Raw genomic sequence first — 23962 nt, forward strand, 5'->3', positions numbered from 1 at the left:
GGCCCTGTATTCCCAGTGGAAACTGGAGCAGGAGTGCCAGCACTCTCCTCTGGAAGGGGAGTTCACCGTGGTTTGGATGAATGCAGGCAGGAGGGAAAGAATTCCCTGGGCAAAGGAATGGGAGGATCCAGAGGACAAAGCAGACACTTGCCTGTCCCAGTTAGTCCCTGTCTATATGGGCCAGTCCCAAGTGCTGCCTGTCCCAGGAGCCTTGAGGACACGCTCAGCACTGAATACAGGCAAGACACCCCTCCAGAAGGAAGCCAGGGAGCAGGCACGGCTTGAAACCCCTTTATTGAAGTGCCCAAAGTTAGGCTGCCTCGTGCATCTCCATCCTTACACCTCTTCCTGCCCACTTGGCTTCGCCTTCACCAAGTGTTTCTTCTGAGGGCCCTGGAAGAGAGCAGAGAGGAGAGCTCTGGGTGTTCGTGGCAGACAAACCTGGCCTGTGAGGCTGCATCTGAGCTGTGGGGAGCAGAAATGCAGCTCGGGCCCCTTTCTGCTGCTCCTGGTGTCTGCTCCCCACTGGGAGCTCTGGGCCTCCATTCACCAGCCATCCCCAGGGCTCCCTATGCCTGCAGGAATGGGGAGCATTCCTTCCAACCAAATGTAAAGCTTTGCCACAGCATCCAGGGGGGAAACTCTCATCTCGCAGTAGAAACCAGCAAAGGAACCAGCTGCAACCAGGTAGAACCACCTCCTGTCACTAAGATCTGTCACAGCTACTCAGGACTTGCAGTGACAGCAAAGCAGAACACGGAACAAGCTCCTAACACTGGGATAAAGGAAATCAGCTTAACCTCTAAAGAGCTCTGCAAAGGCACTGCAGAGCCAACCCCCTTCCTAGGGCTAAGCAGGCTTAGGCAGTGGCACATGGGATTTCTAGCTGACAGGCCACATCCAGACACTGTTCATGGCTGTGTGGTACCCAGGCAGTTGTTTCTGCTAGCTGAAGGCCTGGCTCACTTAACCCTTCCCCAATGTCACATACAGGCTTAGGCACCAGCCCCGGGTAGGTTGCAAAGCTGTTCAAGTAACTCTGCATGGTTTGGAACTATTTAGATGGGGTTTTTTTTTGCTCTGGATTTAAGAAAAATACCCTACTTGGCCTTCCCAAAAGCTTCCTGACAAAGGAATCACTAATTGGTGTCTGAATCTGACCCTCTTAAGAGCATGAACATCATAAATCATCCCAAACAAACCAAAGACGTGCACAATTGTGGGTGAAAGGGACCATATGTCCAGTGTGGTGCCTGCCAAGTTAACTGCTTGTCTAAAACACCCCGTGGTGAATGGGAACTGCGTGGCCATATGGTGTATTATTTGCTGGTTGGGTTGTCTTGGATCACTCACACAAGCATCATACTCTTCCTTAGCATCATATCTGCTGTGTGAACTGAATTCTTTCCCAGCTTTAATGCAAGATAGTCCTGGTCACTCGTTTGGTTGTTGTTACATGGAGACAAAGCTGCCTGGTTGGAGTCCATCAGTTGCTTTAACCCAGCTGCAAGCAGGGCCTAGGAGCTGGAGCAGAGTGTAACTCACCATGAAAGCCCGTTTCTCCTGAGCTGTCTGGAAGCGTCCGTGGCCAAACTTGGAAGTGGTATCGATGAATTTGAGTTCAATGGCTTCCTGAGAGCGGCGGCTTGTCTGCACCACGAGGGACTGGGAAAGAAGAGTCACAGTGCATCAGGATGACTGCTAGAGACAATCTGGACGTGTGCTCTGATGGAGGCAGGGTTGAGTCCTGGGTGCATCCGTCAGACAAGTACCTCCATGAAAACCTGCCTTCTCACACACCCCTGGTGCTCAGGTGATGCCTTGGATTGCAGGGCAGCTCTCAAGGTGCTTAACACCAAGGTTGCCATCGCTGGGCGCTGCATTGTGGCCCTCAAACGCTTGCAGCTTCTATCTCCAGAGAGAGAGCCTCCCTCTAGCTGCGAATGGTCTCACTGAGCACCACATCATGCGCCAGATGTCCCCAGCAGCACAGAGCCAAGGACCTCACCAGTCTCTGGCATTCTCCACGTGGTGAATGAGCTCACAGACCCCCCCCAGCGCGGCTGCGCTCTCACCTTACGGAGGGTGAGCACACGCTTCTTCGTGCCCATGACGCAGCCCTTCAGCATGAGGAAGTCGTTGTTGACCTCTCCGTAGTGAGGAAAACCACCCTGTGGGGAGAGGCAGAGGGAAGGTCGGGAGGCAGGAGAGCTGGGTATGGGAGACATGCCCAAGGGTGGCATTTTCTAGCGAAGAAGGCAGTGACTGACAGTCCCTCCAGCTAATGACGCTCTGCACCCACCAGCCTGCCTGCTTAGGACCACCAGAGTGTCACACTGACTGCAGGATCCCAGCTAAGGGGCACCCCATAAGAGCTGGGGAGGCAGTAACCCTGCTTCCCTCCCTGAAGGATGCGGGTGAGCAGAGAGCAGAGCTGGCTGGACTCCCAGGCTAACAGCTTTGATAAGCCAAAGGGAGCTTTTAAACCAAGTTACAAACGTTTATCTGTTAAGGATCAGATTTTAAATGTAGTTTATACTTGTTTTTCTATTTAAACAAAGTTCTCAGTTCCTGCCAAAGGTATCAGCTGGAAGTTTAATGTTTGGGTCTACCAACGGGCCTAAAAAAACACTTCATAGAGATGGGTTTCCACGTCCAAAACATGAGGAAAGGAATCACTGCATTTCTTTCAGTGAATTTCCTTCCAATCATTTCCTATGCAGCTGTCTCCAGGCATGGAATTACTTCCCTGGCTTAGATTCCTGCAGCCAGGATCAGTCACGGCCCTGGCACCCCCTCAGCCCTTACCATAGGAGTAATGGTTTTCTCTGTGAGATCGTAGTGCGTCGAGGCGTTGTTCTTCACCACTTTGCCATCCTCCACATGGATCCCGTGGCCAATGCGGTAAATCTAGAACAGAAAGGACACGGAGACGGTGACTTCTGTGTCCCGTCACTGAGGGATGCTCCAGGAATGACACAGTTTTCCCCAAGATGTGCCTTAAGCAGGGAAAAACACCGGGAAAGACACGGAGAATCTCCAAGGAAACGTCGGAGAAGCTTTGGGGAGCAGAGGCCACCCTGCAGAGGAGGATGGTGTCAGCATGGGAGGGAGGAAGGCTCTCTGAGGGAGCCCATCGGGGCCATACCTTCTTGTTGAGCTCCGTGCGGTGGTGGTAGCCCTTCTGGCCAGCCCGGGCAATGGAGTAGCCAACCCGGGACGGGTGCCAGGCTCCGATGCAGGCGACCTTGCGCAAGCCCTTGTGCGTCTTCCTGGGGAGCTTCTTGGTGTGCCAGCGGCTCGTCACCCCTGCAAGCGCGACCAGAGAGGGCGGTGAGAACCCCGGCGAGGGGCAGAGCTCCTGTTCGAGTGCTGGGGATGGGATGGGATGGGGCAGGCTCCATCATCCCTCTGCAGCTCTCAGATGCCGCCGTGCTGGAAGGAGCCCAAGAGTTGTCAGCACCGCGAGAGGCCGGAGCACAGAACTGTTCTCACTTCCCATGGATCCCATCAGGCTGAGATCTGTTCTTGCTGAGCACAGGCAGTGCAATCACAGGAACACCCACGCCTCCACACACGTGGGGTTTGTGTGAAGTTCAATGGCTCTGCGTACTCACGGTGCCTCTGAGGCTCCTGGGAGGCCCCCGGGCACAGCAGGCAAACATGGGCTTCACTGAGATTACAGAAACCAAGCTCTGCTGCAGTGGAACTGCATGTCATGGGCTTTGCTACTCCCGAAGCAGTAAGTCAGTGGGTTCTCTAACACTGCTTTACCGCAGTGCTGCCCTATGGACAGTGTCAGGTGGGGACAGCATCAAGCTTCTGGCAAAGGTCTCCTTGCTCTGTACCTTTCATCCCGTGCCCCTTGGTCACGCCAATGACATCAATCATCTCGTTCTGGCTGAAGACGCTGTGCACGGAGACCTGCTTCTCCAGCCTCTCCCGAACCCAGTCGACCTTGTCAGCCACTGTCCCACCGTTCAGCTGGATCTCCATCACATGGGCCTTCTTCTGCCGCAGCGGGAGCAGCTTCATCTGCATGACAAAGTGCATCAGGGCAAAATGCTGCTCCTTGCCCCATGGACATGAACACAGAGGCTGGGCTGTGTCGCACCCCACTTGTGAGGGGCACAGGGGGTGAGCAGAGCTCTTCAATGCCCCTCTCAACCCATTTCCTAACAGTCAGCAACCTGGGTCACCATGTTTATATATCTGAGACCTCCTGGAGGTAACTCCTTATCCTTGAGCCCAACCACCCCATCTCCCAGTGCTTCCACTCCAAGCAGGAGCTGATGCACACCTGCTCTCCAGGGAGCACAGGAATAAGCCAGCCTCATCCTACCCCAAGAGTTAAGCACAGCAGTAACAGCCAGGCTAGGTGAGTGCCCCGGAGGAGCCCAGCACTAGAGCACCCTCTAAAACTGAGCACTGGGACGAGGCAGGATGCAGCCCTCTGCTCTGAGACAGTCAGTGCCTCTCCTTTGGTCATGCTCCACCTCTGCTTCCACACTGAGCAGTTATTCCTAGTTCCCAGCAAGAGGTGCCTCCGCTCTCTCCCACTCCCAGCTCCCTGTTCACAGCCCCTGCCAAACTGCCATAGTGGGGCTTTGAGGTTCTGTGCCAGCTACAAGGGAAGCCTGGAGCCAGCTTAGCTCTGTCCCAGGCTCCAAAGCAGATGTTAACTCCAGGGATCAGCAGGAAAACCGGCCCTGTGTATCCAGCAATCAGCATCTGGCAAAACCAGGCCTGCCCCTGGGTTATTTTTGCCCAAAACACTTGACACCAGTTGCTAATCTGAGGTGATCATGGGGCCTGAGGTCCCTCTGCTGACACAGGGCCCAGCACCTGCTGAGGCTCTGTGTGCTCTGCTCTCCTCTGTGGGGTGTGTGAGCTCCTGAACCACAGCCCCTGCAGCAATTCCAGGCTCAAAGGGACAGTGTTGGTGTCAGGAGGGAGCCCCCCATTGCCTTTAGACCCTGTCCCACACCCTCTGACCAGTGTCTGCTTGCTCAGCGCCCTGTGACCCCACCAAGACACCCCCATGATCCCACCTCCCAGGTCCACACTTCCCAAGCTAAGGAAGAGCCAGATCCCCCCTTGCCCACCCCAGGAATGAGGTCTCTGACCTGTGTGTGCACAATGACACGAATGACCTTGCAGTACTTCTTCATAGCTGCAAAATCCTTCTCCAGCTGCCTTTTGCCATCCTCATCCTGCCACTTTTTGCAGTACTTGGTGAACGCCTTCTTCTTGCTCTTGTGCCTACAACCAAAGGGGTTTAACACCCAGGCAAGCTGGATGGTGAAGTGCTTCTGCACATCCCTGCACCCTGGGACAGCGTGGAAGGACACATCACCCTGCCAGGCACCTCTCTGGTGCCTTAACTGTCAGGGCCAGCACACAGGGGTGTGAAGTGGGGAGAGGCGAGTGAATAATGAGCTGTGACAAGGGCTGGTAATTCAAACCTTTCTGCATGAGGAATCCAATTGTCTCCCACTGACGGGCTCAGTGCCACCAACATGCAAGTGCAAACTCAGAGGGAAGAGGAGAACACAGCCTCTAACAGGGATCAGAGGGATGGGGTGGGTGGGTCTCAACGGCACTTTATAGGAGACACGATGGATGCCTACAGTCACGGAGCTCGTGTTTCCATATTCCTCTCTGCTGCTGTGGGGTTTGGGGCGTTGATGCTTACAAGAGCCAAGGGGCACATTCTGCATCAGCTTTCCCCCTGACAAATCGGGTTTTCCTCCCCTCCTTTGGTGCCTCAGCTCCAGTGTTCCAGTTCAGTGGAGAGCAGATGAGCCTACACTAAGGAAAATGAACCTGCAGCACATGCTGCCATGTGATATTGCGCAGAGCTCACCCAGTTCGGCTATTAGAATACATTTACATACGCATATGCCCATTGCCAGCACCAAGCTGTTTGCAGCATCTCTGTGCATGACTAAAGCTGCAGTTTCTCTCCAGCCCAGAGCCAGCTGCCTGTGGCTGAGCTGTTTGCAATGGTTGGGTACCTGTGGGGAAGACGAGAGGGGGACCCCTCACACGCAGCACCCCAGGGAGCCTCCCCAGCACGCACCAGTTCCTGTAGAAGCGCCGCCGGCACTCGTCACTGATGTGCTCAGCAAACACTGTCTTGAAATTCCTCAGGCCCTTCGGTGTTTCTACGTACCCCACAACCCCAACCACCACCAACGGCGGGGTCTCAATGATGGTTACGGCCTCCACCTCCTCCCTCTTAGAGATCTCTGCAAGATAGGAAAGGGAAGCAGTGCTCAGTTGTGTCTAGGGTCAGATCATTCCCTAAAGCCACTTGGTAACGGTTGGACTTGAGGATCTTAAAGGTCTTTTCCAACCTGGTTGATTCTATGATTCCATGATGTTACAGTGAGCAAGCAGTGTGCTAGGGGCAAGGTCACACTATAGCTTCACAGCCAGCATCAGCCCTTCCATCTCTCACCTACTAGAGGACCACATGGGGTTCGATCTCTAGAGGTTAGACCCTGTGGTCCAGCAGCATTCCCAGCGTTGGGGGAAGCATCACACTGGGTGGCTCTTGCCTTGGATATCTCAGAGAGTAACATGAATTCCCCAGCGAGATGCTTCAAGCCCAGTAGTTGCCCTGCATGATCCTTCCTGCCAGCAGGATCCACCGGTCACCATCCCAGTGTGGGCACTTCCCAGCAATCCCTAAGGCAGCCCTCGGCCATCCAACACTTGGATGGCGGTCCAGCACACATCCTGGATGCTATGTGCTTCACCACCCTCTCCCACCAGCAAGCCTCGTCCCTTGTTTCCCTCCGGGATGCGGCTCCTTCCTTTCTCCAGGCCGGACTTACTGAGCCCGGGCCTGTGCACCTCCCGCACGGTGTGCGTCATGCCCGCTTTGTAGCCCAGGAAAGCCGTCAGATGGACTGGTTTGCTGGGATCATCCTTCGGCCACGACTTCACCTTCCCTCGGTGGCGCCGGCTCCTCTTGTGGGGAAGGAAGCCCAAGTGGCCGTGCCTGGGAGCGGAGAACTTGCGGTGGGACTGCGGGGAAGAAGAACCAAGGAGATCAGCTTCACTTTGGGCTCCTAGAAGGCACCAGGGAAAGGCCAATGGGAAACACCCCCTTTAACATCAGTGAATGCTGGAGGGGGTCTGGCTTCTGCCTTGATTCCAAAAGGATGCGTTTATGTTCAAGCTTGCATCACAGGCATGGAAGAATTTAGTGAGTTTCTGGACAAATGATGCCAATGAAATAGAAAGACACTTGCAAAGGTCTCCTTCCTTCTGCTTAAGGACTTTGAATGAGAAATACATCCCTTGATGGGTCCGTCCCCCTGTGATGTTAATTATAACGGCTTATTTTGTACTCTGCGGCACCAAAAGGGCCTGCTCAGGATCGATGGGCTTCGTGACATCAAGACAAACGGCACCAAACAGCTAACGATCAGGAATAAGAGGCAGGGATGCCCAAAGGAATCCGTAATAAGAACGCGTGCAGGTTAAACACGCACCTGGAAACCAAATTAGCAGAGCTAAATATATAAACCCCAAGCACAAGGTCACACTGAGAGGAAGCAACAGCGCTTGAGAGGCTCGGCTCCAAGGCAGGGAGCTGGGGGGCAGCCCAAGCAGCACAGGGTTAGTTCTACACCCACTGCATCCCCTCCTCGCTCAGGTCAGTGCCAGCACCGGGTGACCCTCCCCACCAAGCTCATCTCCCCCTGCCCCTGTGCACACAGAGGGGAGGCAGCAGCGCGGAGCGTTACAGACCATGGGATGTCTTCAGCCCGCTCAGCGGCAGCGGGAGGCGGTTGGGGAGCGCTGCCCAGGCAATCCTTAAGATGTTTCTCAGGCTGAAGACACAAATTTAGCCGCTAGCTTCACCCGCTGCTATATCCATCCCGGGCTGGCAGGTTGGACGGAGCAGTTGCGGTGTGGTAAAGGTCAAAGGCCCGGGTCTCAGCTTACACTTGTCCCTCCTGAACAAGCGGGGTGGGAACGGCTCCCGTTGGGATGATGGGGATAAGGCGCACCACGCACATGGAGATGGGCTGCCCGGGTTCACTGCAGTGCTCTGGGTACGGATACACTGAAAAACCCCTCCGTCAGCCCAGGCAGGAATGGATTTATGGTTCTGGATGAGGGGATTGGGGCACCTGCAGTGAATTTGGAGCAATGGGATTTGTACCTCAAATCCTGAGCTCACCTCTGAGCTCCTCACTACAGGAGAGACATTGAGGTGCTGGAGCGGGGCCAGAGAAGGGCAGCGGAGCTGGTGCAGGGCCTGGAGCACAAGTGTGATGGGGAATGGCTGAGGGACCTGGGGGGTTCAGTCTGGAGAAGAGAAGGCTCAGGGGGGACCTGATTGCTCCCTACAAGTGCCTGAGAGGAGGATGGAGCCAGGAGGGGCTGGGCTCTGCTCCCAAGGAACAAGGGATGGGACAAGAGGAAACGGCCTCAAGCTGCCCCAGGGCAGGTTTAGATGGAGCTGAGGAACAATTCCTGCCCCAGAGGGTGCTCAGGCATTGGAACAGGCTGCCCAGGGCAGGGTTGCAGTCACCGTCCCTGCAAGTGTTCACACCCCCTCAGTGCCATGGGTTAGCGGTAGCCTTGGCAGCGCTGGGAACGGTTGGACTGGGTGAGCTCAAAGGGCTTTTCCAGCCCGATTGATCCAACGGCTCCGACCGGCACCGGTGGCGGCGGCGGAGCAGCCCCAGGCCGCTGCACGGACTACACCTCCCGGCATGCACCGGGCGCGGCGGAGCATGCGCAGAGCGCCCCTTCTGACCCCGCCACCATCTCGCCCGCGCCGCCGCCGCCGCCATGGCGGAGGACAGCAACCGGGAGGCGTACAAGGTGCCCCCGACCCGCACCCCCGTCTCCGAGAGAACCTCGTCGCTGCCGGACCCCACCGCCTTCTTGCGGACCGCCTTCAGCTACATCGTCGATGCGCCCGTCACCTTCGTGCGAGGTACCGGGAGGATAGGACCGCCCCCCCCCCCCCCCCCCACCGCTGCCGGCGGGCCTAGAGCCGCTCCGCGGTGCCGTGAGGGGAGCCGGGATAAGGGCAAGGGACGGGCACACAAGGACATAGGGAGTGGGATAGACCGGGACACAGACAAGGGTACAGCAGGGACAGGCACGGGGAGTGGGACAGACCGGGACACAGCAGGGATAGAGGGACAGACACGGATGCAGGACACGGACAAGGAGACAAGCAGGGGCAGGCACAGACTTGGAATACAAAGACATCGCATGGATAGATAGATGTGGGACACAATACAGCATGGACACCGGGACATGGGACACATCAAAGACGGGGATGTGCACATAGGGTTAGATACAGGGCCATGGGACACAGCAGGGACAGACACAGGGATGTGGAATGCAGGTAACAAAACATATACAGCGTTAGACACAGGGATGTGGAACACAACAGAGCACAGCATGTACACAGGGTCAGACACGGGGACGTGGGACACAGACAAGGACACGGCAGGGGCAGGAGGACAGACACGGGGACATGGACAAGAAGACAGCAGGGACAGCAAGCACCAACCTGGGGCCTTGGAAGGCAGCAGCAGCACCAAGCAGTGAAGCTTTGGCAGGCACTGGGGCCGTGCTGCCTCTCTGTAGCTGTGGGTCAGGGGTGTCTGACCGTGGGGCTGTCCCTGCAGAGTGGATCGAGCGCCAGCAGGCCAAGAACAAGTACTACTACTACCACCAGAAGTTCCGCCGTGTGCCCGACCTGAGCGAGTGTATGGAGGGAGATTACCTCTGCTTCTATGAGGCCGAAGCACAGTGGAGGAGGGACAGGTATGGCTGTCACTGCTCTGGCTGTCACCTCTGGGACCTGCAGCCCTTGGCTTGAACTCACAGTACTGTCGCAGACTCTGGGGTGTTGACAGCACCTCCTGCCCACTCCCTTATAGAACACCCCTTTCATAGGGCTGTTGTCCCCTGCAGCATCTCCCAGGCCATGAGCACACATCCTCCTATGCTGTCTGGTTCCTACACCTGAGCTTCCACAAGGATCCACACCCCATTGGCTGTTCTGTCAACCTCTTGGCTGGGATAGGAGTCACCTCTATCTTTCCCACAGGATGGTGGATCAGGAAATTGTGGAGATAGTCCGGGAAAGGCTTGGTGCTTGCAAGCAGAGGGAGGGACCCAACCAGTTCCAGAACTGTGCCAAGGAGGCAGAGCTGCTGGCACAGGTTACCAAAGCCTACCAGGACAGATGTGAGTACAGCACCAGCATGTGGGGGCACAAAGACAACAGGGATCTTGAGCTGCATCCCAAACAGGGGCACATTTCTTTCTAGCTGCAGAGCCATGCTTCACACATTGACTTTCTTTTTAGATGGTGATCTTGGTGTCCATGGAAATGCAAGGACTTGCCTGATGAAGCAGAAGCAGAGGATGATGGACGAGAGGAAAGCACAAGCCAGTGCCTCTGAGTAGGTGTGAATGGTTCACAGGTCCCCCTGTGGTGCTGGTACCCGATTCTGCATGCTGCATCTTTCAGCTCTGATGCTGTTGACCTCTACAATAAATGTGCAGAACAGCACATCTGCCATACAGCTGGAATATGGACTCATTCTTTGAATGGATCTGAAAACCCCTAAGAGAACTCTTCCTGTATTCAGCTCTGCTGAAATAGCAGCATCTTTGCATTCCAGCTGATCACCACTCCATCCCCTAAACCATGGTCAGCCCCCCCAGCTGCCTTACCTGGGATTTCCCACTGGACCTCTCCCCACCTCCCTAATTAAGGTGAAGGGCACATGCTGTAGAACAGCAAAGCTGGTTCTAGACCCTACTTAGGGACTAATATAAGATGAACAAGGATCAGCACAGCCTAATTTCAGTTTAACAGCTATTCAGGCTCTGGCCTGCAGACATGAACCTGCCCAAAAGCCTAGCAGATCCATCCACTCAAAGCATTCACCATCCCATTAAACCAGTTGCAATCTCTTGTTCACTGATCACTTTATTGTCTTGCTCCAAAACCCACTTAAGTGGTTGCCACAGCAGCTGCCTGGGTTCTCTGCACAGACACTCTGGTGTGGGTCTTCGCCAGGTGATCAGTGAACTCCTGCAAAGAAACAAAACAGTGTTTTATTTCCTTAACCACACTCAGGGGTTTCTCAGCACCACTTCCCTTCCCAACAATTGTCTGTGTGAGGCCTGGGGTACTTCACATACAAGATAGTATTTCAAAGCTTTCCTATTCCCTTCACCCATTAAATGACCTGGCAGTCAACTCCGACTGCAACACCACGCTCCTGCTGTTCAAGTGAATCCTTTGTGGACAGCACCTGAACTTTAAAGGGCAGGATTTGGGCTGTGAATTGCAGAATCACTCTCACCTGGTAAGGAGACTTGGTGAACACGGTCTCTTTCCAGAGGTCAGGAGTCAGGTAACTGTAGGTCTTGGAGATGGCATCGAAGGTGGCTTTAGCTATGGACAGAAGTCAAACATTGCTCATTGCTGCCACAGAAGCCAGCTCACTGTGCCCAGCCCCACTGCTCCAAAGGTGTAGAACTGAGCATGGAACAGGGAGACCACAGCAGGGTCTCTCTGATGCACACACACAACTCAGGTTTCTTTCTCTCACCATATACGACAATTACACTACTTCAACCAAGTGCAATCGCGCAGATTGGGAGATGTTTTACTATCAATGCACATTAAAAAAAGACAATTTCTCATCATTAATTTGTACAGAACTTCAGGATTATCTACAACAGGATGAACCTGCATTGTAAGAGGTATCAGCAGAAGCCTTTCCTTCTGCTTCACTGCTAGAATTGAATCAACACCAATTAAACTCTGGAGATGGGTGCACTGTGCCCCTGTCAGTGACAGGGATGACAACACACACAGCTAAATGCGGCACAAAGCCCTGAAGCTCACCAAAGTTGCCGAGGGTGGCCGTGCAGCCCCTGGCCGAGGTGTAGCAGTCATCAATCCCAGCCATCATCAGCAGCTTCTTGGGGACAGGCGCAGACACGATCCCTGTGCCACGGGGAGCTGGGATCAGACGCACCAGGACAGACCCGCACCGGCCAGTGACCTACACAGACAGACACACCAGGTCACGGCTCCCAAAACACACGCTGACCACCAAGCCCAGGCCCGGGAGCCCTACTCACCTTGCAAGGCACGGTGTGGGGTTTGCCGATCTTGTTGCCCCAGTAGCCCCGTCGTACGGGCACGATGGACAGCTTAGCCAGGATGATCGCCCCACGAATAGCAGTGGCAACTTCCTTAGAGCACTTAACACCAAGACCAACATGGCCGTTGTAGTCCCCGATAGCAACAAAAGCCTGGGATGGAAAGAGGAGGTTTCAGCTGTGGCTGAGCTGCTCAGACCAGTGGGGTCTCCCAGCAAGGGTAACCCAAGTTGCACACTCGGCAGTGAGCAGTCACAGCTCACCCAGACACAAATCAACCCTCACGTGCTAAAACCTGCCACCAGAGCTCACAGCTCAAGAAGCACATCTCCCTGGCCCCCTAGAGCTCATCCTTCCAAAGCTGAAGCCAAAGAACTGGGATTCAATTCCATGCTATAGCTTCCTACTGGTCAAAAATCCCAGTAATTCCCAAGCATCATTCCCTCATAACATGAGGCCCAAGGCTTCTCCCTCTGCACAGGCTCTGAGAAGCCAAGACTGCTGAGCAAGCACACCTTAATTTTGTGCTGTGACTGCTTTAAGTAACATCTGAACACCCTGCTACAGTTTACACAGCTACTTCTTAAGCCACCCAAAGTGATCCTCACACCAAAACATTCTGTAGTTACTACAGAAAAGAATAAAGCTATTTGAACTGATTTGTTAGTTCAATACCAAAAGAGCAGCAGACAACATACATAACACAAGAGAAAGAAAAAGCCACCTTAAACCTGGTGCGCTGACCAGCACGAGTCTGCTTCTGGACAGGCATGATCTTCAAAACCTCATCCTTCAGAGAGGATCCCAGGAAGAAATCGATGATCTCCGACTCCTGCAAGAGTCAGACACTGAACCACACAAGGCCCCACTTTCTAAACAACACAGCTTGTAAAGCTCCTACATTCCCTGTCAACAATAAACATGTTTTTAAAGGAAGTTACTAAAATATGTTAAGTTTCACAGGCATGAGCTGGCTCCAGCTGCTGCACAGTCCAATACAAGTTAAAAGCTTCATTCTTCCATCCCCGAGCAGCACTATCACAGAAGCACTTGAACAATACGCTGCCTCCCCACAGAAGGCAGAAGACAAAGCCCACCGCACTTCACTACAAGTGCCCACACCAGCCCTCAGCTACTGTCCCCTTATGTCACTATCCCAAACACATCACTTGAGCATCCCAAATGCAAGTGCAGCAGCTGCTGCCAGCTCCCTAGCTGAGGTTAAAAGTCTCCTGCGCATTACTGCAGCGTCCATGGAAGCTTACCTTGATTGGAAGCGAGAAGAGGTAGATCTCCTCAAGAGACTTGATCTTCATATCCTTGACCAGGCGACCAAGCTTGGTGACAGGAATCCACTAGCAAAGAAATCCATGGAAAAGGGTCACCGGCAGCTGCAGCTGCAGCAGCACCTCAGGGGAACCGGCTCCAGCTTCCAAACAGACGCAGCCTCCTCTCACCCCATTCCTGGGTCCCCACCACACACCCCCGAGAACCACTCACTTCCTTATCTTCGGCCTTGCCTCCGCGAGCCCCACGGCCTCTCCCTCGGCCTCGTCCACGGCCGCGCCCGCGGCCCCGCAGCCCGGTCCCGAAGCCGCCGCGGAAGCCCCCACGGGCCGCTCCCGCACCTCCTGCAGCACCGGCGTCATCCGCCATTTGCTAGACAAAAAAGAAGGGCGCGTTAAGGCGCGACGCGGCCGCCGCTCCGGCAGGACCCGGCGGGGACCCCCGCTCCTCCGGCCGCACGGATGGACACCGATCCGGTGCAGGCCGCACCAGCACCATCCCTCCCTGCCGCCATCATCCCCCCACTCACGTGATCTCAGAGTAGAAGGCCGCACGGCGCCACCGCTGGGTATTTATAGCCCGAGAGGTCTCGCGAGAGCACCGCCCGGCGGTGCAGCCCCGCACGCTGAATGAGGAATACTCCGCGGCGAGGAGCGGAGCTTTGCGCTCACTTATACAGGGTCCGGGGTGCCGAGACCACGTTGTCACTGCGCGGTGTGGGTATATAGGGGAGCGCTGGCGTGGGGCGCTCATTTTGGGGGGAAGCTCCGGTAAGTGCTGGGTGTGTTGTCCTTTTCTGTGCTCTTTAAGCTTATAAAAGCATCTTTCGGGTTGTGTTTGTGGTGTTACGGAGCTGGTGCCGGGCGTGATTTCCGTGAGCGGCCTTGGAAGGCGCATTAGGGGTCGTGTTAGCTCACAGGCGCGGTCTGAAAATCACTTGGGTTCTCGTGTGGCCCCGGTGAGATAACTGTGCCGACAGCAAAGGGAACATAAAGCTTACTGCCCGCAGTGACGTGCGGGGAGTGAAACCCATGTTCCCATAGCCCCTGTACCGGGATATACCTGTTTATACACTGGGTGTTAATGGGGGTAATGCGCATTGAGGGAGCGGCTCTTCTCATCGCTGACTTTGTCTCCTTAGGCAGGAGCTGCGCTCCTCCTGGATGGACAGCGGTCCCATGTGCTCCTTGTGCCCTCACAAGGGCTCTCCTCACTGCTTATGACAGCCATGCAGAGCAAGCGGTGCTGCAGCGGACGATGATGGAGTATTCACATCAGAAACACTTTGAAATGGTCTTGTTCTGTATTTCGATATGCAATAAACGGTGGATTTACTTGAAAGCCCGTGTGTTGAGTCTCTGGTTGTTTCTATCGTATAAATCGCCCGTTTTTCGCGGTGGTTGGGGCCGGGAAGTCGCTTTCCTGCGGGCAGAGCAGGGATGCTCTGCTCTGCTGGGCTGTTCTGGCCTCGCCGGTGCTACGGTACCGGCTGTTCGCATCCGTTATCCCGGAGGCTGCCCGGTGCCACACCAGTCATGGCACTGGTGGTGTTCCCTCGTCTGCGTCACTCGCATGCGCCGGAAACGGTGCCCTTCTCCCGTAGCAACCGGGAGCGCCGGAAGCGGCCCGCATGCGGTGTTGGACATGGAGGAGGCGGCCGCCAGCGCCCTGCGCTTCAAGAGCAAGTGAGGAGGGACCGGAGTGTCCGGGGCCGGGCACGGGGGCTGCGGGGCTGGGGACACTGGAGACGCGGGGGCTGGACGTATGTGCTGGGGCCAAATGGTTTGGGTTTAACCGCGTCCCTGCGCGGGTCTCTCTGTGCCTTGCAGCTACGCCGTGTCGAGGAAGATCGAGCCTTTCTACAAGGGAGGTAGAGTCCAGGTAATGCCCGACCCGAGGCGGGTTTGGAAACACCCTTTTCCCCTGGCTCTGTGCCATTCCCGCTTCCTGTTCCCTTTCCTCCAGGTGAACCGAGATGGGAAGTTCATGTTCTGCCCCTGCGGGAACAAGCTCAATATCATCGAGGTGGAAACGGGAGCTTTGCAGAGCCTCCAGCAGGTGACGGGGGGCTCAGGCTCCATGGCTGGTGGTGAAACCCCTGAGGGCTCTCAGGGGCTCCAGGGGTGTTTCACTGCTGTTGATCTAAAGCAGAGGGGAGGATGAGGAGGTTCTAAACACAGGCAGATGCTACTTGTGTTGTCTCTAAGTGCAGCTGGGAGCTGCTGTGCTCAGCACCAGCAGAAGCACATAGAGAAGAGACCTCTGAGAGCCTCCATGAGTGCTTTAACCATGGGGTTTTACCTTTTGTTTTCATAGGAGGAGGAGGAGGACATCACTGCATTTGCTGTTAGTCCTGATGATAAGGTATGTGTTTGCTTTGTGGGTTTCTTGGCTGTTCTGTCAGGTCTCCTGATAAAGCCAGTGAAAGCTGCATGTGCTTCCAGAGATCTCTATGGAGGTGCTTCTATCTCTCTCCCCTCTGGGTTTGAGTCAGAGGAACACCGAGAGACTGAGCTGTAAAGAGTATCACATCAGCGGGCATTTCCATGCTTTGTATGTAAGGACTGACAGAAACTGAACTCAAATTAGTGGTTCATTGTGCTTTCCTTCCCCTTGCTCTTGGGTAGATCCTTGTGACCGGGAGCCGGGCGCTGCTGCTCAAGCAGTGGAACTGGCGAGAGAACCAGTGTGTCCGCACGTGGAAGGCCGTGCATGTAGCGCCCGTGGCTGCCATGGCCTTTGACTCTACCTCAACACTGCTGGCCACAGGTATGGGCCTACCTCCTGCTCACATGGGGAGAGGGATATCGAGTGGCCCTTCAGCTTCTGAATAATTCAGCTGAGCTGGACACAGCCCGAGGTAGCGATCTCCTGAGGTCAGGCAGAGTCAGAGGAGGTTTTACTTGAATAGCAATGATGTCTTGGCAGACAGCAAGAAATCCTTTCAATGTAAAATGCTCATAATAGCAGGCATCTGTGAGACAGTGCAGCATAGTTATCCTGGTGTAGAACAGGGACTCCTGGAGGTGGAGGAGATCAAGCATTACCTGTGACTTCATTGTACTTAAGTCTGACTCTGAGCTGTCAGGTTTTGTCCACCTTTCTGAAGATGTAAGGTGCTCCCTGGGCTCCTCTTGCTGTGGGTGGTTGTTACTGGATTCATTTTTCCTTCTGCTGCCGTTGCAATCCATGAAACTTTACATTTACTGATATGTTGGACCTCTTCTCTCTCCTTCATAATTCATTCTTATGTGCCCTTCTATTCCCAGGTGGCTGTGACAGCACTATTAAGATCTGGGATATGATCAAACAGTACTGCACACACAACCTAAAAGGATCTTCAGGAGTTGTACAGTAAGGATAAGTCATATTTGTCCATCACTGGCATTAATGTAGTGCTCGGATGCTGGGACTGATGTGAGATGTCTTGAGTTAATGGAATGTAAAGGCCCATTTGAAGCAGATTCTGGGCTCTTCTGCTTCCTGACTTGTGAGATGTGTAGGGAAGGAGCAGGGCTATGACTGACCTTAGCCCAGAGAAAAAAGGGTTTGGTCAAGGAATTTGTTGGGATGTAAATGGAATATCTGTGCTTGCTAATGGATGTACATTAAGAACATGAAAAGACTGTCAAAGATCAGTTGTAAATGGGTGGCAGAGGAATGAAGTCCTACAAAAAAGTCAATCAAAAGTACATTGATGTCAATCAATCTGTCAATCCCTTTGTGTAGAATGCATATTTATTTGTTAGGCTAATGCCAGGTAGTTTACTCCTGTCCCATTCAAGTGCATCTCCTTCCGTCCAGCCTTGTGGAGTTCCACCCTGATATATCCTGTCTACAACTCTTCTCCTCCTCAATGGACTACAAAATCCGCATCTGGGACCTGAATACCAGCAAGTGTGTTGCTGTGTTGGATGGACACTTCAGTGCTGTCACCTCACTGGTGTTTGCAGATGGAAACACGCTCCTTAGGTGAAAGTCTGTAGGGTTTTAGCCTGTCTCTCCCCTTCACCTGCCAGAGACTGGGGGTTTCTTTAGGGTCTGGGAGGGTTTTGTGAGGAGAAGCAAACCACAGGTATACAGTGTCTGCTTGAGGGGTGTTTCTGGCAGTATCCTGTGTTGCCATATAGAAGGCTGGTGCTTTCTTTCACATGGGCCTCTTCAGAGAGGTGCTGAACCCCCACAGTTCCAAACTGGCACTCAGAGTTTGAGTTCACAGTGTGAGTTGAATGGATTTGGCACCAAACCTGCTCTTTTACCTTCCAGTTCTGGCCGGGATAAAATCTGCATTGTGTGGGACCTGAAAACCAGAGAAAACAAACACACTGTCCCTGTCTATGAGGTGAAGTTGCATTTCACTTATTCCTCTGAGATCCTTTGCAGTTTCTAGCTCAGCCCTACAGTACCTCTCCCTCTTTAGCTTCCTCTATATGGTGAAAGGAGGTTTCTCCCCCTTATACTTCCCAAAGGCCTTAAAACTCTGTGTCTAAACCTCTTTATTTTCTTCTTCTCTTTGCTCGGTGCGGTTGTGCCTGGGCAGTTGAGGAAATACATGCTACTGCTGCCTCCAATGCCCCAGTGCTAGAGGAGGGAAGGACACTCATGTCAAACCTTCCTTCTCTCGCTGTATCCACTGCCAGTTCTCAGTAGCTGTGCAGTCTGGGGCAGCAGTGTGGATGTTGTGTGTGTGTGTCAGCACTAGCAGGCTGTTCACAGCTCTGGTTGCTGAAGTGGGAGCCCAGTCTCTTGTGCTCAGCTGGTGCTTGGCCAATTCATTTGCAGAGCGTGGAAGCTGCTGTCTTGTTACCAGAAAAGGGCGATTTCTCTCAGCTGGGTGTGAAGAAACAAGGGTTGCACTTTGTCACAGCTGGCAGCAAAGGTGAGTGTCCTGGTGTGTCACTGCCAGATCTGGAGGCTGAGGAAGGATGGTACTTACGACACTGTATTGCCAGTATACCTGGGATGGGTGTTCTATGGGTGGCAGAATCCTTGGGCTGAATTCCTGAGGGCTGGAGAGCAGAGCTTTCTCCTGAATCCAACAGCAGTAAATGAGCAGGATTGATCAGGCATGCCATGGAGCTTTATCTATGTGTGCTTTCAAACTGCAATGAAGTTTGGTTTGGACAGAAGAACTGTGGCTCTTTGTGGCTGTGACTGGATCTCTTCATAGCCCTGCCTTAAAGCTGCTGAGCAATTTCCAGTAGGCAAGGCCAGAGTTTGTTTTATATTCTTTGGACAATCACTGTCTAAAACAGTGGGTAATTTATATCTTTATTTTTATCAGGTATCCTGAAAGTTTGGGAAGTGGCCACAGCTGCTTGTGTGTATTCCCAGCCTATGCCCTTTGAGCTGAAGGAGGAGGCCAGCGAGTGCAGTGTCACCCAGTGCATGCTTGTGCCTGAGAGAAATGAGATTGTCACAGTGTCTGTGGAGCACAACATTATTTTCTATGATGCTCAAACTCTTCAGCTTAAGAAGCAGGTAACAACCCTTAACCTCCCTTTTCCTCTTCCTTTATCCATACTTTGGGATCAGCTCTGCTTCTGGGGAAAGCACGATGCCATTCAGTACTTCTCTAACTAGCTTTTTGTTGTTCAACTGTGTCTGTTCTGCCCTCCTTAGCTTGCAGGTTACAACGATGAGGTTCTGGATGTGAAGTTCCTTGGGCCTGCTGATTCTCACATTGTGGTGGCTACCAACAGCCCTCAGCTGAAGGTGTTTGAGCTGGCAACATCGCACTGCCAGATCCTCTATGGCCACACAGGTCAGTGGTCAGCTCTGATGTGGATGGGTGAGAGATGTGCAAGTATAGCTTGATCTCTCACAATCCACGTGTGGAGACTGGAGTGCTTGAGTTCTCTGGAGCAGCATCACCATTTGGAGTTGCGTGGAGAAAGGATCTGTTTTGCTCTCCTGGGTTTGCAAACATCAGTTTTTCTGGGTCTGTCTGTTCAGTCCCTTTCACTAGCAGTGAGATTATTTTAAATCGGAGCTCAAGATGCAGGTATGAGTGCAGTTTTGTGGCTGCAAGTCATGGGCTTGCACCAGCACCATAAGCAGCCAGTCACTGTGTGGTGCATGTGGACACGTTGTGTCCCAGCCCTGTTCCCAGTCACAAAGTGGTGGACTCGTCACTTCCCCATTCATTCCAGTTTCAGTATTAACTTTGCATCTAACTGAGTTTTTTCTCTGTTTAGAAACAATTCTTGCTTTGGATGTCTTCAGAAAAGGCCTGATGTTCGTCAGCTGTGCTAAGGTGTGTTCTTTTTCATTAAACCCTTTATGCCTAGTGATCTTTATGGGCAGGGTCATATTCCTTCTTGGTGCTCCAGAAAGGGCAGGATTCCTGTCTGCTACATCCCTCCAAAATAAGGTTCTTCCATTATCCCTTTTTAACATCCCTAGGAAAACATGATTGTATTTTATCAGCCTGAAAGGAGATGTGTCATTCTCTGAGCGTTTTGGCTTTGCATTACAGTTCAGAGGTAGCATTAGTGTGATACTGATGGGGAGCTGTGTGTAAAAACTCTTGGAAACTTGGTGCCAAGTGCTCAGATACACCCAGAAATAAACCTCCATGCTGGCATCCCAGACTGCAGCGCACTGTTTGGCTATGTCTGCCCTCACCTGCTCTGATGGATGTGGTGACTGCATTGGGAACCAATCACTGTCCAAAACGCACAGTGGGTTCTGTTCTCTCCCATTCCAGGACAAAAGCATTCGAGTCTGGAGGATGAACAAAGATGGAAGGGTGATCTGTGTTGCCCAAGGACTGGGCCATGCTCATGGGGTTGGTGCTGTCGCTTGCTCGAGGTAATACAAATCAGACAAGGGTTTCCCTTTGCAAGCATGAGGCACAGGAGGAGAAGGCCTTTGTTCTGTGTAGGTAAAGTTTCTTTACACCTGACATGTTTATTCCTTTCAGACTGAAAGAAAGGTTCATAGTAACCAGCAGCCAGGACTGCACAATCAAGATCTGGAATATCCCAGAGCACCTCACTTCCAAAGCAAAAGCAGCCTTGATCTCCTGCCCAGAAACCCTTCATGCAAAAGTGACTGAGAGGGGTCATAACAAGGTAATGCTCCACCTGATCTTAGAACATGATTTTAGTACTTACATCTTCCCCTCCTATGTTGCACTCTGCATTTATTACCTTTCCAACAGCTAGAGCAAAGCCTTAAACTGCTTTGTACCCTCTGTGTGCCTTACCTAGGACATAAACAGCGTGACAGTGTCTCCAAATGACAAGCTGATTGCCACAGGCTCGCAGGACCGGCTGGCCAAGCTCTGGTCCTGCTCCGACTGCTCTTTGCTGGGTGTCTTCACTGGCCATAAGCGTGGGATCTGGTGTGTGCAGTTCTCCCCAGTGGATCAAGTCTTGGCCACCTCTTCAGCAGATGGGACCCTGAAGCTTTGGGGTATTCGGGACTTCAGTTGTCTGAAGGTAATGAGAATCACACTGCCCCTTGCTCTAGGCAACCCTCGTGTGCTGCAGGGCTTGATTAAAGCTGCTTCAAGATAGAATGTGCTGGTTAATGCAGCTGAAATGTAGCAACATACTAAAGGAAGAGAACTGTCCAGATCTGGTCTTTTTCTCCTGTGTCTGTGAGGATAGAGGCTGCTTTTTGGAACTTAGTTGGGATTTAGGAGTAAATATTACCTTCTTGGAAGAGGTCTCTCTCAAAGCCTGACAACAGCTCTGGTGCTTCTGAGCTTTCTCTCTGTTTTCAGACCTTTGAAGGTCACGATGCCTCTGTACTGAAGATCATCTTTGTCAGCCGAGGAACACAGCTACTCAGCAGGTAAGTGCCTGCACCAGGAGTCTGGAGAAGATGCTAAAACTAATCTGAAAGAAACCTCTTTGCTGGTATCAGCAGCAGGAGGGAAGAGTCTTATGTGTGTAATTGATTGAATGACTGATAGGAAGATGCCATGTTTATGCCAAGCTTTCTCGAGGGGCTGAATTGTCTCCTCCAGCTACACAGTAGATTCTGGTGAGCTGCTGGCTTGGTGACACACACTATAGTTAGTGCATGAGAGCTGAGGGTGCATCTCATCCTTGATATTTATGGTTAATTCTGTTTGGAAGGCATTGGAATGGCACAGATTTATCTGGTATTTGAGGTGGGGCAGAGCCAGAATGGATCTATCCAATGATTCTTTCTGTTGTCTCTTTCTCTTCCAAAAGTGGTTCTGATGGTCTCCTAAAACTCTGGACAATTAAAACAAATGAGTGTGTGAAAACATTAGATGGTCATGAAAATAAAATCTGGGGTCTTCACTCCAACAAGCAAGATGATATGGTGGTGACAGGATCCACTGACTCCTGCATCACTCTGTGGAAGGTACAGTACAGAGTGTTCCTGTGTTTCCTCTGGGATTAGTGATCAGAATGTAGTTGGAGAGCTCAGGATTCCAGTGGCTCATTCCTCACTGTCCCAGCATGGCCATGTGCTCTTTTCTGCACTTAGAAATGTGGTCAGTGAGGCCCATCTGGTGGTTTTGGGGTGGGTTTTTTTTTGCCATAGTGTATTTCCCCAGTTGATGTAAAAGGAGTAGCAGATGGGCCCCAGCAGCCTGCCCCAGTGCTATTGTTCTAAAGGTGCTTTGGAGGGGGGGTGCTGGATTTAACACTGAAGTTATATGACTTGGAGATGTTGCTGCAGAAACTGTTCTCCCAATCACTTGGTGGCTAAATCAAAATTCATCTGTGTTAAAGCAAGATTTGACAAAGTTGTATCCTGGTTTTAATAGGATGTCACTGAAATTGAAGAGAAAGAAGCTCAAGCTAAAGAGGAGGAGCAGATTATTAAGTAAGTTGATCCTGTGCAATGACGAGGTGTGAAGGACAATCTGTCCAGTGAATCTGTCTACACCTAGAGCCATCCAGCTCCCTCTGATCCAGACATTACATCACGGAGCTGTTCAGAGGCTGGCAAGGCACAGTAGTCTCTTCCACTTTGTAGCTCCTCCAAAGCCTTGCTGTGATACTGTCAGCTTGACAATTGATTAATCTCATGTATATGCACTTGTAAGACAAGCAAAGTCAAAGCCTGCTTTCAGTTTCTCCTGCTTCAGCCAGCACTGAGTAGCTCAGGGAGCCCTTGACTGTGCCAGGGTGATGATGTGTGCAGTGAGAGCACTGAGGCATTCACTGGCAGCACCATTAACTTCTGGTGTTAAACCTCAGCACACTTACTGCCAAGTCTGCTTGTTTCTGTATAAACAGTTTTGTTACCAGCCAAATGTTTACCTCTCTCTTGATCCTGATTTGCTTTCCAGAGAACAAGAGCTTTCTAACTTGCTTCATGAGAAGAGATACCTCAAAGCTTTAGGGTTGGCAATCTCTCTGGATCGGCCACACACGGTGTTGATGGTCATCAAAGGTGAGTCCACATTGTGCTCTGAAGGCCCTTCTCTGCCCTCTGTGCCTTCCAGAATATCTCTTCTAGTAGACAACTACTAATTGTCTGAAAGCCTCAGCTTTCCCTTTCTCCTGTGACTCCTCTTTTCCTGAGTGGGATCACCTCAGATAACAAAGGGTCTCCCTGCTCCCAGTCCATGACTCTTCATTTCTCTTTCCTACAGACATCCTCAAGGAAACTGATGGGAGAAAGAAATTGGAAGAGAACATTGTTCGGCTCCGAAAGGATCAGAAAGGTTTGTTGAAACCTGGTTTAAATGCTAAAACCTTTAGGTTGTCCTTGTTGACAGCTCAAGAAAGGGTTCTGGGTGTAGCTGTTCTGACCTGAGCTCCTCAGTCACACTGCAACTGGCAGTGTGTGCAGATTATCTTCCTCCCTAGAGGCTGTGTTAGCATTCCTGGTGACATGGAATACCAACTCCCGGAACTGCCACGAGGCCCAGGCTGTTGTTGAAACCCTCCTGAAGCACGAAGCACCAGAGACCCTCCTGCAGTACTCTGGCATTAAACCTGCTGTGGAGTCCCTGCTGCCCTACACCGGTGAGTTGTGCTGCAGGAGCAGTGAGCCTCGGGACTCCTCCTGGTGTGAGCATTCCCTGTTTGCCTTGGTTTAAAGGGAGATCTTCCCTGTTCTGGTGAGCAAAGGTGGCTTTTCTCTCTCTGCAGAGCGCCATTTCCAGAGGCTGAGCCGATTGCTACAGGCCACCATGTTCATTGACTTCATGTGGCAAAACATGAGGCTGGGTGATACAGCCCGTCAGGAAGATGTGACTCTGTGAGCCTGATCCTACCAGTGGCCCTTCCCAGAGGGAAGAGCCTGACCAGATTCCTGCCAGGTATGGCAATTGGACTGCTCCTGTGTTTTATAATAAATTTACGAAGTTTTGATTTCTACCACATGTCCAACATTTCATCCTCCTTGGGCTTAATGAGAGGAAAGGGTCATTTCTTTGCTCAAGCTGTGGTTTCCCTTTGTATCTTCATGCCTTGAGTTTTCATGGCCAGACCCTTAAAGAACACTTAGTTTGGAGGTAAAGACAGAACCTGGCTTTTTACTGGAGATTTAAAGACTTTAT

General features: G+C 52.5%; 4 protein-coding genes and 1 non-coding gene across 7 annotated transcripts; 3 read left to right on the top strand and 2 right to left on the bottom strand.

Annotated features, from left to right (window-relative positions):
* Positions 1–278: 278 nt before the first annotated feature.
* RPL3L (ribosomal protein L3 like) lies at positions 279–9676 on the bottom strand. Of its 3 annotated transcripts, none has more exons than XM_061473176.1 (10): positions 9554–9676; positions 6843–7035; positions 6083–6251; positions 5127–5262; positions 3849–4035; positions 3149–3309; positions 2809–2910; positions 2076–2171; positions 1546–1665; positions 279–393 (listed from the first exon to the last, which is right to left on the bottom strand). In XM_061473176.1, exons 2-10 carry the CDS (start codon positions 6880–6882, stop codon positions 337–339), a joined length of 1068 nt encoding a protein of 355 aa, XP_061329160.1. In that variant the 5' UTR covers positions 6883–7035; positions 9554–9676; the 3' UTR covers positions 279–336. The 3 variants fall into 3 exon arrangements, with proteins under 3 accessions (XP_061329160.1, XP_061329159.1, XP_061329161.1); XM_061473175.1 differs by lacking the exon at positions 9554–9676 and adding an exon at positions 7765–7921; XM_061473177.1 differs by lacking the exon at positions 9554–9676 and adding an exon at positions 7506–7584.
* Positions 8785–10577, top strand: NDUFB10 (NADH:ubiquinone oxidoreductase subunit B10). Its single transcript, XM_061473179.1, has 4 exons — positions 8785–8965; positions 9672–9810; positions 10097–10236; positions 10358–10577. The coding sequence occupies exons 1-4, from the start codon at positions 8818–8820 to the stop codon at positions 10456–10458; spliced, it is 528 nt and encodes a 175-aa protein (XP_061329163.1). The 5' UTR covers positions 8785–8817; the 3' UTR covers positions 10459–10577.
* A 392-nt stretch (positions 10578–10969) lies between these two features.
* On the bottom strand, positions 10970–13854 carry RPS2 (ribosomal protein S2). Its single transcript, XM_061473178.1, has 7 exons — positions 13675–13854; positions 13440–13529; positions 12899–13006; positions 12154–12327; positions 11915–12074; positions 11367–11458; positions 10970–11092 (listed from the first exon to the last, which is right to left on the bottom strand). The coding sequence occupies exons 1-7, from the start codon at positions 13828–13830 to the stop codon at positions 11012–11014; spliced, it is 861 nt and encodes a 286-aa protein (XP_061329162.1). The 5' UTR covers positions 13831–13854; the 3' UTR covers positions 10970–11011.
* Positions 13855–14382: 528 nt separating this feature from the next.
* On the top strand, positions 14383–14506 carry LOC133279998 (small nucleolar RNA ACA64). Its single transcript, XR_009747034.1, has one exon. It is a non-coding gene; the product is annotated as a small nucleolar RNA ACA64 (small nucleolar RNA).
* A 518-nt stretch (positions 14507–15024) lies between these two features.
* On the top strand, positions 15025–23780 carry TBL3 (transducin beta like 3). The gene is made up of 22 exons (XM_061473307.1): positions 15025–15146; positions 15291–15342; positions 15427–15519; positions 15778–15825; positions 16089–16230; positions 16731–16815; positions 17266–17433; positions 17728–17803; positions 18244–18340; positions 18746–18942; positions 19084–19225; positions 19659–19717; positions 20171–20274; positions 20387–20537; positions 20676–20906; positions 21194–21264; positions 21651–21807; positions 22217–22275; positions 22745–22848; positions 23051–23122; positions 23268–23426; positions 23553–23780. Exons 1-22 carry the CDS (start codon positions 15034–15036, stop codon positions 23663–23665), a joined length of 2493 nt encoding a protein of 830 aa, XP_061329291.1. The 5' UTR covers positions 15025–15033; the 3' UTR covers positions 23666–23780.
* The last annotated feature ends 182 nt before the right edge of the window (positions 23781–23962 follow it).

This window comes from Pezoporus flaviventris, unplaced genomic scaffold (assembly GCF_033815535.1).
Source record: "Pezoporus flaviventris isolate CSIRO_AGI_PZ_B2104156 unplaced genomic scaffold, CSIRO_AGI_Pfla_v1 ptg000078l, whole genome shotgun sequence".
Taxonomy (NCBI): domain Eukaryota; kingdom Metazoa; phylum Chordata; class Aves; order Psittaciformes; family Psittacidae; genus Pezoporus; species Pezoporus flaviventris.

Bases quoted from the DNA above. Each gene is read 5' to 3' on its own strand.
- RPS2 (XM_061473178.1), bottom strand. From the start codon at position 13,830: ATGGCGGATGACGCCGGTGCTGCAGGAGGTGCGGGAGCGGCCCGTGGG. The intron at 13,007-13,439 runs GTAAGCTTCCAT...TGACTCTTGCAG, and splicing joins TCTTCTCGCTTCCAATCAAG to GAGTCGGAGATCATCGATTT. The intron at 11,459-11,914 runs GTGAGCTTCAGG...TTCTGTCCATAG, and splicing joins GGCCACCCTCGGCAACTTTG to CTAAAGCCACCTTCGATGCC.
- NDUFB10 (XM_061473179.1), top strand. From the start codon at position 8,818: ATGGCGGAGGACAGCAACCGGGAGGCGTACAAGGTGCCCCCGACCCGC. The intron at 8,966-9,671 runs GTACCGGGAGGA...CTGTCCCTGCAG, and splicing joins GCCCGTCACCTTCGTGCGAG to AGTGGATCGAGCGCCAGCAG. The intron at 10,237-10,357 runs GTGAGTACAGCA...CTTTCTTTTTAG, and splicing joins CAAAGCCTACCAGGACAGAT to ATGGTGATCTTGGTGTCCAT.
- TBL3 (XM_061473307.1), top strand. From the start codon at position 15,034: ATGCGCCGGAAACGGTGCCCTTCTCCCGTAGCAACCGGGAGCGCCGGA. The intron at 18,943-19,083 runs GTAACAACCCTT...TGCCCTCCTTAG, and splicing joins CTCTTCAGCTTAAGAAGCAG to CTTGCAGGTTACAACGATGA. The intron at 22,849-23,050 runs GTGAGTCCACAT...TCTTTCCTACAG, and splicing joins GGTGTTGATGGTCATCAAAG to ACATCCTCAAGGAAACTGAT.
- RPL3L (XM_061473175.1), bottom strand. The intron at 6,252-6,842 runs GTAAGTCCGGCC...CCTATCTTGCAG, and splicing joins GGTGCACAGGCCCGGGCTCA to AGATCTCTAAGAGGGAGGAG. The intron at 2,172-2,808 runs GTAAGGGCTGAG...CTCTCCCCACAG, and splicing joins AGAAAACCATTACTCCTATG to GGTGGTTTTCCTCACTACGG.